Source organism: Mauremys mutica, chromosome 2 (assembly GCF_020497125.1).
Source record: "Mauremys mutica isolate MM-2020 ecotype Southern chromosome 2, ASM2049712v1, whole genome shotgun sequence".
Taxonomy (NCBI): domain Eukaryota; kingdom Metazoa; phylum Chordata; order Testudines; family Geoemydidae; genus Mauremys; species Mauremys mutica.
The window spans coordinates 104,131,819-104,144,936 of record NC_059073.1 but is presented as its reverse complement, the minus strand read 5'-3'; the positions used below and the strand labels follow the sequence as shown (position 1 = coordinate 104,144,936).

The window sequence follows — 13,118 nt, the reverse complement described above, 5'->3', positions numbered from 1 at the left end:
TAAGTGCAGCAGGACTTCCTCCTGGGCTCCCACTCAGAGAAGGCCTTGTACCTCCTGGGTAAGCAGATGCTCATGACAAGGGTCCCTGAAGAGGGACAGGGAAGTGGAGTGGGAGAGGAGGGATAGAAATAAACTGGAGGATATATCCCCCTGCTACTGTGCTGAGGACCCACCGGTCCAATGTTATAGAGGCCCAGGCAGAGAGGAAGGTGACAGGCGGTTGGAAATAACAAGGGAGCAGGATCCAGGCTGGAAGGTCGCCCTCGAGCACACACTCAAAATGCCTGCTTACCACCCTGCTGGAAACAGGGTGGAGCTCAAGTGAGTGGAGAAAGCTGGCTGGTTGCCTTGCCGGAGCTTATAGCCCTTGCCCTTTTTACAGAAGGGCTCTGACCAAGGTTGGCTGCCGAATCTATGGGTCTGTTGCAGCTTAAACCACCTCCTTGCCAGCTCCAGCATGTATAGGCTGGCCCAGGGTGCGCAAAGTGGCCCTCGAGTCTTTCAGGCCATGCAATTTTGCTGTCTGTCTGCTCAGAAAACAGCACTAGACCATCAAATGGAAGGTTTCGGATGGACTGCTGAACCTCCGTTGAAAGGCACGACAATTGCAACCAAGACACCCGCCTCATTGGCCCGAACTATGGCCTTGGCGATTTCATAGAGTCTGCCACATCTGAGGCAGCTTGGAGGGCTGCCCAGGCTAATGCCCTACCCTCGTCCAGGATCACCAGGAATTTCTTCAGCTGCTTCCTCCAGCAGCGTGTCTAAGAACTTGACCATGGACTGTCAGATATTAAAATCATAGCAGCCAAGTAGGACCTGGTGGTTGGCCACTCAGCTGGAGGCTGGAAGTAGAACAAATTTTTCTACTCAAGAGATTGAGCCTCTTTGCCTCCTTGTTCTTGGCATCAATCCCGGTTGGTCTTGTCTGTCATGTTGATTGGCTGCTGACACAACTAGTGAGCTTGGGGCAGGGTGGGTATAAAGATACTCGTACCCCTTGGCAGGAACTTGGTATTTCTGCTCTGCCCACTTGAAGATGGGTGCAGTGAGGAAGGTGTCTGCTACAAGGCCTTGGTGATTTTTGCCACCCCCTTGTGCACAGGCAGTGCCACCCTGGCTGGGGCTGCCACACTAAGTAAGTCGAACAAGGAGTCCGAGGGTTCTGCCAACTCCTCGGCTTCCAGCCCCAAGTTGGAGGTGACCCTCTTTCAGAGCTCCTGGTGAGCTTTGGCATTGTCCCAGGGAACTGGGTGAGAGGGTCCTGCTATTGTCTCATCGGGTGAAGACGATGAGGAGGCAGGTACAGGTGGGTCTGCCAACTCCGCCGCCTCTACCACGGGAGCCTCATCCAAGGCTGGCTGGACCTGGGGAGCCTGCTCTGACTCCATGTCCGAGTTCGGGGGCGGGCGGTAGACTGTTGCCGACAGTTTGTTGGATGCCCCCAAGGCTGACCTATGCCCCTGAGATGGTTGGGGAAATCCCCTCGGGTTTCAGAGTTGCCAAGAGGCAGGCTTCTGGCCATGTGGCCATGCTGTCACTGGTTGCCCAGCAGGGAATGCCGATGCCCGACAGCTGGCCCTGGCCCATGGGCAGGATCTCCTCCTCACTGTCAGAGCACGAGGAGAGGGATACATGTCTGGGGGACCAGGCCAGTACTGAAGCCTCCTGTCTACCTCAATCCTTTCGGCCCTGGCCCCGAGCCTCTGTTGAGGATCTGTAGGAAAGCAACGGATCACGGTGCCATGATCTCGGTGACCAGTGGTGGTGTTCAGTGGATTAGCGATGGAACCCCGGTGATTGATGCCTTATGCTTCGCTCGTGGTGCCACTCTGTCGAGCGGAAGTGGGAGCATGAGCCGGCCAATTGACGAGTCGGAGACCATCAACATGCTCGCGGTGAGCCGTACTGTTGTTCCAGCGACCAGTGCCATGGATCCAGAGACCAGCATCTTGACACCGCAGAGCTGTGCCCTGTGCTGGGTGAGCAGCTAAGACACTTCCAGTACTGGGGCTCTGAGCACTGGTGCCATGCCTCTGCGGGTCTGTGCCAGTCCACTGGTGATCACCACTTCGAGCCCGAGGAACGCTGCCTGGAGTCCCTGGACCAATGCTGGGGACTCCAGCAGGCCCGTGGGTTGGTGCCGTTGCTCAGGCGAGCATTGATGGGGCACCTCCTACAGTGAGGAGCGGTGCCGTACTGATGGGGACTGTTGGAAGGGTTCCAAGGCCAGTTTACTCCTCGAACGGGGTACATCCGTAGTCAGTGTGGGTGGCACTGGCAGGGACAGGATGTCTTTTGCGGCCAGCGTGGACAGCACCGCCAGGTGCCGAGTAACTCTCCCGCTCCCTGGGGTGGCGGGCAGGTCCTAGACTGGACTCGGCTGCTCAGCAGGAGTCAGGGCCCAACCTCCATCTGGCGAGGAAGAGCTGCCCCTCGTGGGTCTTTGCTCTCCTCCAGTCCTCTCCTTTCCCTTACGGGGCATAGGAGAATGTCATCTCCCAGCCTTTCTTTACTTTTTAGCTGATATCAAGGATGGGGAACGGTGCCAGCAGCACACTCCACACCAAACCCATGGTGCTGGGAGCAGAGTCCGCCCTGGTTGGCTTTGAGGCCAGCATAAGGGCCGACTCCATAAGGAGTGCTCGGAAACTAATGTCCCGCTCCTTCTTGGTCCGCTGTCAAACTCTTGCAAATGCGACACTTGTCGCTAATGTGGGTTTCCCCTAAGCACTTCCCCATGGAAGCTGATTGATCACTGACTGGCACAGGATTTTTTGCAGCACTCACAAGGTTTGAAGCCCAGGGACCAGGACATTCCCCATCCCTAGGCTAAGTCCCATTTGGGACTAACAAACTACACCAAAACTACACTAAAGGAACTATAAAACTAACAATTTTATAACAACTATATACAAAAAAGTTTGCAACTGGGTACAGTTGAGAAGGATAGGCTTGCCGAGGCAAGGAGACATTACGGCACCGTCACTGGTGGTAAGAAGGAACTGAGGGTGAGGGCAGCTGGCGGCGACCCTTACACTGGTGCTTATGCGCACCACTTGAGGGTGTCAGAGGTAGTCCCCTACAGATACCACTAAGGGAAAAACTTCCGGCACCGGTGCATGTGGCAAGCACACACATCTACAATGGAATGGACATGAGCAAGCACTCGAAGAATGGAGGAATGCCGTGTTAGCTTTGACAATCTCTGTGGCTTGACAGCTGATGGGGCAGCACCTATGGAAAGTGCATGAGTAGGGGTGTTGAACTGCTTCCAGAAAGGTGCACTCAAACTTTTTTTGTTTCACTGTTTTGCCCACCAAGAAGTACCATATATACTCATTCATAAGCCGAATATTTTTGGTAAAAATGTGACGCATCAAAGAGCAGGGGTTGGCTTATAAACAGGTCTACACCAAAATTTGATGGATTTTAAACTCTATGGAATCATTGAATTGAATATCTAATACATTGTCATTTTGTTTACCTGGAGCATCTGCCGGTATGGAGCCCCTCAGCTCCCAGTGGCCGTAGTTTGCCGTTCTCAGCCAATGGGAGCTGTGGGAAGTGGTGCCAACCGCGGCCACTGGGAGCTGAGGGGCTCCGTGCCTGTGAAGGCTCCAGGTAAACAAAATGTCCAGGCCCGCTAGTGGCTTACCCTAACAGGCCAGGAGCCAAAGTTTGCCAACCCCTGAAATATAGGGTCGGCTTATGAAAGAATCATACAGTTTTTGCTATTTTTACCTATCCATCTTGGGGGATCAGCTTATAAATGAATGGGCTAATGAACGAGTATATACGGTACTTGCCAGCAAGGCTTCAATGAAAAGTATGGATTGAATCCATAGTGAAAAAATGCATCAACGCTGTCAACAAAGGGAGATTCGCAACTCTGAGCGAAATGAGCTGAGATACACACACAGTGCCGCTGAATTACAACCCAGTCCGCTGGCTTAGTTTTAATTACAGTGTACAGAGGCTGTTTAAGCTCCGAGAAGAGTTGTGAAGTTTAGAATAAAGTTTCACCAAAAATAAAGTGCCAAAAGCTACAAGATCCAGAAGTACATGGTTGCCTGCTCTTTTTGAAAGAGTTACCACCAAAGCTTGCTTCCTTGAGCCTGGAGCTTCAAAAATCTCAGCTAACTATATTTGATAGCATTGAAATAATTAATATGTTTAGACTGACAATCACCGACATCGTCCAGCACCTACAAGAGGAACAGGACTTCTCAGTTTTTTACTAGCTTAATCAGTTTCTCAGCTCTCAGAATGAGAATGTGCAGCATAAACTTGGCTTAGCTGTAACCAAATACCTAAGTATCCTCTTGGAGCAACTTGAAAATCGTTTCAGTGAGGGAAACTTTTTCCGTCAGTACACCTTTGTGACTGATCCATTCAACAATTCTGGTCAGGTTCTTTGCTGCAAACAAACTAACTGCCTTGCAAAACAGATTAGCTTCATTTGACTCTTTGGATTTAAGCTCTCTCAAGTTCCTCATGGTGAAAACGTGCAATGATTCAAGAATGAAAATATACTTCAGTCAACCCAGTGTTACAATACAGCAGTTCTGAAGTAACATGTACATGTTTGAGGACACCTACAAGCCCCTAGCTAAAGTTGCTTTGCTTTTCTTATCCCTGTTTTCACTACTGTGCTGTGTGACAGGGCATTCAGTCCACTGCATTTTCTGAAGAACAAGTACCGAAACTGCCTCACTGATGCTAACCTGGAAATTTCCCTTCTAGTTTCACAGGGAACCTGAGATCCTGCAGACTTTTCATTCAAAGAACTCCTGAACTTTTGCAAATAGTCTGTTCCACACAATAGATGTGTTAAAACCCAGAATTTTAATTTCATTATCACACTGTATTACTAAAGTACAATAGAACAGGATTATGTTTGTTGTTACTATTATCATTATTACTGGATTGGATTGATTTTTGTCTGTTTCTGAAAGAAAAAAAATGGACATATTTGCAGATTTTTTTCATTATTATTTGGACTTCTATTATGTCAAAGCATTTTTAAGTTTACTTCAGAATTGTTGTACAGACCAAAAAGGCAAAAGAAACAACAACAAAAAAGACAAGAATGTGCAAAGCACCTTATTTGTATTTCTATACTGTTTAGGTCCAGTAAAGAATAAAGACAACTGCGCATTATTTAATTATTGAGTCTATAAAAAAAACAGCTACATAAATAGAGTACAATGATTTGGATATATATATATGTGCATATTTATTTATTTTTCCTAAAGTTAATAAAGTATTTTAGGAAAAAAGTGTCAGTGTGCCCATCACCAATAATTAGTGGCTGAACTCTGAGGCCACCAAAAAATTTGTTGGGAGAACTCTGATCTAAAATGTCTCATCCCATTAGAATTACCTTCATGCTGCAATGTATTTGTTACATTCTTTATGCTAGACTGATTCCTCTGGGTCTTAACTGCAGGAGCTGATAACCCTTAGACTGCACCCTTTGGATGGGTTCTATCTATTGTTTAATAAAAATATCCTTGGTCTTTTGGTTTCTCCAAATCCCATCTCATGTAATTCAAATCCTTGTCCACCTTAGGGCTTGTCTTCACTACGGGGCTAAGTCTACCTAAGTTACGCTACTCCAGCTATGTGAACAATGTAGCTGGAGTAGACGTAGTTTAGGTCGACTTACCCCAGTGTCTTCATGGCACTGAGTCAATGAGAGACACTCTCCGGTCGACTTCCCTTACTCTTCTCGGAGAGCTGGAGTACCGGGGTTGACCAGAGAACACTCTACCATTGATTTAGCAGATCTTCACTAGACCCGCTAAATCAATCGCTGCTTCATCAATTGCAGCAGCGTTTATCTCCCTGGTAGAGGAGACCAGCCCTAAGTTACCTAAAACAAGTGCAACAGCAACTTAAAGTGGGGCAACAATGGTGGCATTTTGTCCAGAATCATCAGGAAACAACAACAGAATTCAGCTCTAGCACAGACACACACTGTGAGCTTGGACAAGTTACTTAATTTTTGTGTTCCTCAATTGGGAAAGGAGGATATCCTTGTGAGGAAGAGTAAGTTATTTGTGAAGATTAATTCATTAGCATTTGCAATGTCCATTGAGAGTGGAAGTAGATCAGGTTAAAATTTTACATACAAAAAGTTTTTCTGATCAAAATTGGTCTTTTCTGGAAACTGAACTTTTCACAAAAAATTGTCAACACATGGGAAATCTTCTTTTGTGAAATTTACCATGCTATGCATCAGTTTTGATGCATATCATTCCACTGCTAACATTTTTGTATGCTAAAAACATCTTTTTTGACAGCAAAAATATTTCATATTGATTTCACACATTACCTTAATAAACATTCCAATTATTAAAAAAAAAATCACTGAAAGTTTCATGAAAAACATAAAAAGGGTTTATTTCCAACCCGGTGAAACGAAACAGTTGAACTTCTCCCCCAAATTGTCTTTTCTTGTGAAATTATAGTTAATTTGCATTTCTACAATACCTTCCAATTAGAGCTAGTAACAAAAACAAAACAAACAAACAAAAAACCAGAGTTCTTTAACATACAAAAGTTTACAACCTCTTAAAAAAAACAAACACACACACTCCCTTGACTCTGAAAATGCTTGCCAATCACCACTCAATTTCAAACACCCTATGTCTTCACTTTGAAAAAAGGTGATTGAGAAGCAACCACCTATTTAAAATAGGGTGTACTTGTACACCAGGGACATCCTGAGCACATAACATTCCTGGTTTTAGACCCTTTTTTTGGTGTTCCTAGCAAAGTGGACAGGGCTATAATCCTATCATCTGCTCTACAAAAGGGGTCAACTTGCCATTTCTGCATACTGAATTGTCAGCATCTTCTGTATGGGTAATGTGACTGCCATCCAATAGTACCACAGGTTATGTATTTTGCACAGGTTGCACCCACATTTATCCTGTTATACCTTTGCAAGGGCAAAGGAAATTTATTTGCTTATCTGTACAATAAGTGGAGTTCTTTGAGATGTGTTGTCCATATATATATACTTTACTCTTGGTGTGAAGGCGCCCCACGTATTTGTGATCACAGTCTTTTGGCCAGCAACCTCCGCTGGGGCTACACTTGCTCCTTGAGTGTCCTCATGGTCTGTAACAAGGGCACAAAGAGCAGTATGGCCCAACTAGTTCTCAGTTCCTTATCACCCATGGCTGTGAGAAAGAGTGCTTAGTGCCTACACCTTAACACACTTACCTTAACTGTTTTTACTATACTTCTTGCAGTTAGTGTTAGATTAGAATGAGTTAGCTTATTGACCTGTAAGCATATCCTTTTGATAGGTTTCACATGCACCTTGAGTATCATCATGCTCCATACCAAGGGCATAAAGAACAAAGGAGCCCAATCACCACTCAGTTCCTGTACAGGTAAGTAATTTTTCTTTCTTCCATATTTTTAGGCTATATATATATATATATATATATATATATATATATATATATATATATATATATTACACACACACACGCACGCTCATTCCATCTTTGGTGACTGACAAAGCAGTAACCTAATCTAAGAAGGTTACTGCTCAGTCTAATCAGAGAGATCGTAGTACAGCTTTGCCAAAATAAGGATATGACCTTGATGCTTCAAAATGGAATATTTCTTTTTAAAAGTACGGATTGTCCCTTCCCCCACAAGTGGCTGCCTTACAGATATCTGTGATAGGAATACTTCACAAAGAAGCTGCGGATGCTGCCTGAGCCCTATTAGAATAAACCTGAACTGCAAAAGTCTAAACTAGCCATATCATAAGAGGACCTAATACAACCAGAAGCTCATTCAGACAGCCTTTGGGCTGAAATTAGATGACTTTCATTTGCTCAACAACTACTATAATCTATCTCAAGGAAACTATGAACCGATTAGTTCTTTGTAAATAAAAGGCAATGCTCCCCCACCGGAGTATGCAACCTAGCTTCTCCTTTATTTGAGTGACGTTTAGGAAAAAAATATATGATTCAAATGAAAGTCCATAACCACCTTTCATAGGAATTAGAGTGGGGACAAAAATAATTTCAGAATGAAATATTGTATAGGGTGGGTCTACCAGGAGGGCTTCTATTTCTCCAAATTCGTTTTCCTGACGTAACTGCAACCAAAAAGGAGATCCTCATCAACAGATGTAGCAAGGAACAGAATGTCATGGGTTCATAAACAGAGGACTTGCACATGATGCTCCACATGTGCCACTACAGCCCCAAAGGGATGAATTCATCACCAGCATGGTTCTGATTGGAAGGTGGCACAAAAATAATTGCAAACGTGACTGGAAGGATTCAACCACCCTAGGTTCATCATTTTGTAGTATTAGGAATATCCAATGGATGTCTGCTCAGAATGTAAACCTATTTTAGCAAATCTTGCATGCAACAAAGGCCTAATTTTGGGATGGGAGAATACGGGACTTAGATCTTTTCTTAATGGAAGCTTTCACAGGCAATCTACCTTTTTTTTTTTCCTCCAAGGAGTGATGCTCCTTATTCTCAGAAAGCTTTTTGCCTGTGTAAACGTGTGGGACTCACTGCTGCGGCGCCTCCTGCTGATTGTCTCAGGGAATTAGCTCATCCAGCCTCCCGAGAGCCCTCTGCAGTCTGGTGTCCCGCTGCCGCTTGGCCCCCATGTCCCTCCCAGGATGCCGGTGCCCCTTTAGCTGGGTGCTGCCCCCTAGCAGTACCCCCACAGTCTGGGTCTCCCCCTCCCAGGAGAACCCCCACCCACTAGCCCCACTTCGCCTCAGTCTTGGCTACTGCCCAGTCTCCATCTAGCCCCTGTTCACTGGGGCAGACTGCAGTATAAGCCAAAGGGGTTTGGACCTGCTGCCTCTGGCTACCCGAAGGCTGTCCCTGCAACCCAGTACCTAATAGGTCTTACCAGGCCTGCAGCCTGGGGCTTTCCTAGGCCGGAGCTCCCTGGCTCCCTTGGCCTTTCCCCAGCCCTGTTCCACTCTAGATACCTGGTTAACCTCCCTGCAGCCAGGCCCTTCTCTCTGAATGCAGAGACAGACCGTTGAGCTCCTGGCTCCCAACCTCTTATATAGGGGCAGCTGAGGCCTGATTGAGGCGTGGCCCCGCTGCAGCTGCTTCCCCAATCAGCCTAGTAGCTGCTTTCCCTGCCACAGCCCTCTCCCAAGGCTGTTTTAAGCCCTTCAGGGCAGGAGTGTGGTAACCACCCCGCTATAGTCTGTCTTACCAGAGACAGAAGCTGGATCCTTGAATGATAGACCTCTGGAACTGACAAATCCTGAGCTCACTGAAACACTCATAGAAAAAGGTGGAACTTGTCCAAAGAGTGGGACTAAAATAGTAGGGCACTTCTGCAGTCAGTCTTATGGAGCTGTCGGACAAAAACATCTGCAAACATGCTTCCTTGGCTTCTGAAATCCTTTTCAAGAAAAAATTATGGACGATACATTTGCTGGGGATATGGGAGTCCCTCAGACAAAACAGGACAATAACCTAACTAACCCACTCTAATTTAACACTAACATTTACAAGACATAGGAAAAACAGTGAAGGTAAACACAACAAGTCATGGACACTAGGTAGCTCCATCTCATAGTCATGGACAGTGAAAAGGAACTGAATGCTGATTGGGGTGTTCTGCCCTTTATGCCCTTCGTGCAGGCACACAGGGATCATACATGGTTCTGAAGGATATTGCTGGCCAAAAGACTCAGATCTCAAGTGCAGAGAGCACATGCACACCAGGAGTGGAATACGTATCTTTACACATATGTTTATGGACAAACACTCTAAGGAATGTATGTTCCCACAGCCAGCTTACTGAAATCTATTTGGAATAGTTCTCAGTGAGGATTCTCCACCGCTTGAAGTTTTGTTCAGAATGTTGTATTACCTTTGTTCTCTAAGGTGAACCAAATGATCATCAAAAAGCCTTCACAACGTATTTTTTATATTGACTTTCTACAAAGTCATGGATCAATTTTTAGATGGCACTGCTTGTTTCCAAAGCACTTAATGGTATTGGTCTTGACTACATTTAAATGGTAGTAATGTAAGAAAATAAGCAAATCAAGTGACACAGGCTAAAATGAAATATAACAGACCTGTATGAACGTCTGCTTTGATCTTCATTGTCCTCAAGAAACTGGGGGCGTTGGGCATGCAGTTCAAGTTCTTCTTGTGACTGATCTTGTATGAGGCGAGTAGTCTAGAAATCAAATAGAGATCCAAGATAAATCTTAAATCCAGCAATACTAAAGTCAAGGCACAGAAGTCTGTATCACAGACTTGGGGCAAGTGTACATCTCAAGTATTCAACAGAAATGGTATAAAAGCATAAATTTATAAATACACAAATTCTCTAAGAGTTTAGACAGTGGATCTAAACATTAACAATGGACCAGCACTCCTCTACTGTGAGGCAAGGAGGGTAGCAAAAGTGCAGAGACAAAAGGGCTACTGGGGCTTACAAAACAGGATAAATAGAGCCAGTACACTACAAATTTGCCCTCTCACTGGGAGTTCCAACTATGTCAAATTTGCAGTCATGTCTTATTGTTTGGGTCATGTAACGGGCAAAATCTAAGAGCAGTCACTCTACATAGCCCTTTCATAGGACTAATGACAGCATTGCCTCACAGTGAGGCTGGTACAGCATGAAATTTGAAGGAAAAGGAAGCTCTAATGTAGATAGCTAGAAAATACTCACCTAACTCCTCTGGAGATACTAAAACCCATCTTTTGAGGTGAACTGGGGGGTTTTCACCTTACTCTGCAGCATGGGTCACTTACAGGTTTAAATTATAGTAAATGATGGATTTTCTGTAACTTGAAGTCTTTACATCATAATTTGAGGACTTCAATAATTCAGCCAGAGTTTAAGGGTGTATTATAGGAGCAGGCGGGTGAAGTTCTGTGGCCTGCATTGTGCAGGAGATCAGACTAGATGATCTTGATAGTCCCTTCTGACCTCAAAATCTATTAATCTAACTTCGCAGTTTCTCAGGTCTTCTGATCCCCACCCAACATTCATCATAGGAGGATAGGATGTGGTTGTATATTATGCAGTTTTATAGTGCAGCTATCAGGAAAACAATCTCAAAGTAGTTACAGCACGCATTCAAGTAGGATACAGTAAGGTAATGCTAAGATTATATAATGAAAAAGCATGTCATTTGCACCAAAAAAATAAAAAAAAAAACCCTGAGAAACATTTAAAAGTCTAACCCATAAGAGTTGTTCCATAAATTAGCATAATTAATTTCCGATCTGCCTATGTAAGGTTTTTTCAATGACTCACATTAAGTGTATCCATAGCATACGTGTATCTTGATTTTTAGATTTAAAAAAGGAAACTGCCAGAAAATATAAAATAAAGTGACACGTTTTTATATTCTTAAACATGTGGACAGGGAAACTTCTTATTTTGCCTTTTTTGTTTTTTTTCCAGTTTGTTTTGCTTTTGTTGTGTCTGAAAGAAAAATGACTAAGCAAGAAAAGTATTCTTGAATCTTCCCTCATTTTCTTGGTGCTTTTCATGACCATCCCCTCACAGCCTCACAGAATGAACAACAATATATCTTTCATAGATACTCACCACATTAATAGTCTCTGGGTTAGGAACTTGAAGCAGATTTGGTTGATGGTAACTTGTTGAAAGAGCCTGAGACTCAAGTGTGCTTGAATCCTGTAGCTGCTGTACAGCTGAAAATTGATTCTGTTGATTGTAGCTATCATTCACTGTAAAACCTGTCAGAAATTAAAGAAAGTCAAAAGCCCAGAATAATGGAAAATGTGTAAAATGGGACAAATAAATAGTGCACTACTTATTTAAACAGTAACTTAAAAAAAAAGATTAAATAGTAATTTACAGCAGAAAATTACAACATTACACTCTTCACTAGTAAGCATAAGCAAAATACATATGCATTCTGGGCATCTAATAAATATTCACAATAATATGGTTACTTACCATTAGCTGGAGTTCTATTAGACAATCTCCTCCATAGAACAACAGTTTGAAGTTTCTTCAAGATGCCTCTATTACCTCAGAGCCTTTGAAATTTTGAATTTCTTGTAGGTAAGCATGCATGTGTCAAACAGGTTGACCCAGCTCCCTTTATCCATGTTGATATCACGCTCCCTTACTTACACTGGAAGCCAATCACAAAGATGCAAAGCTCAGAGGGGAGTATGGCGGGTGAGTGGAGGAGATGACCCAATAAGAGAACTCCAGTTTCAGATAAAGTAACCCCATTTTCTCCTACTTTGGATCTCCTCCACATATTCCCACTCTTTAGTTTATAGTAAAGTAGTGCCTTTTAAAGGCAAGTTGCAAAGTAAAAATAAAATTGTGTTTATGTACATTACTGATATATAAAGATGGCCTCAAAGATGGGTTTTCTCTGTGGTTTTTCTTTGGTAATATCAGATTATAACCTTCCTCTTTGCTGAAGGAACAAATGGGACAGTGCCATCACAAAAGGCTAATTGAAAGCCAGGAAAGTATAGCTCAGATTTCAGCCTGTTCTGTCATCAACATCAAACATAACCCTTTAACAACAAAACAACCAATAACAAAAACAAGAAAAAGAAGACAGGATCTGATATTTCTAATATAAAAAACAAGTACAAATTTTTGGTGGAAAAGAATCAGGCCATAATTATGCATCATTAAGGAACAGCAAAGGGTACAATTTTATTTTTGCTGTGCAGTTTGCCTTTAATGGACAACAGATGAAGATTATGAAAATAATGCAGAACTGTACAAGCATATCAAATGACCACAACAGCATCAGAGCCTAAACAGCAATGCTTACAAAATGTTTGCAGATTACTAAGTATCATTCAATGGATGTGTCAAGTGAAAGCAGAATTTTCCTTCCAGTCCCTCGTACGGTAGTTCTCACAACAGAGAAATACAGTTATCAGTATAGTAAAGTCACAAATAATTGTACGTAAAACCTGCAACTGGCTCTAGTTTATTTATAACTAAGCACTCAGTGTAACTGTGCAGCTTATATAACTATTTCTTTCCTAGATCAATCAAGGTTGGAAGAAAATATGATTCAATAAAGTGAAATTCAGATGAATCTCCAAGAAGAAAAGGAC

At 43.6% G+C, this 13,118-nt stretch overlaps 1 protein-coding gene across 4 annotated transcripts in view; it reads right to left on the bottom strand.

Moving 5' to 3' along the window:
* Positions 1–13,118, bottom strand: part of ZNF236 (zinc finger protein 236) — a 193,443-nt gene that overhangs the window by 82,642 nt on the left and 97,683 nt on the right. For all 4 annotated transcript variants that reach the window (XM_045006346.1, XM_045006348.1, XM_045006345.1 and 1 more), the window contains 2 exons: positions 11,605–11,756; positions 10,112–10,215 (listed from right to left, as the gene is read on the bottom strand). In XM_045006346.1, the coding sequence (XP_044862281.1) occupies positions 10,112–10,215; positions 11,605–11,756 (256 nt within the window). The remainder of the gene's footprint in view (positions 1–10,111; positions 10,216–11,604; positions 11,757–13,118) is intronic.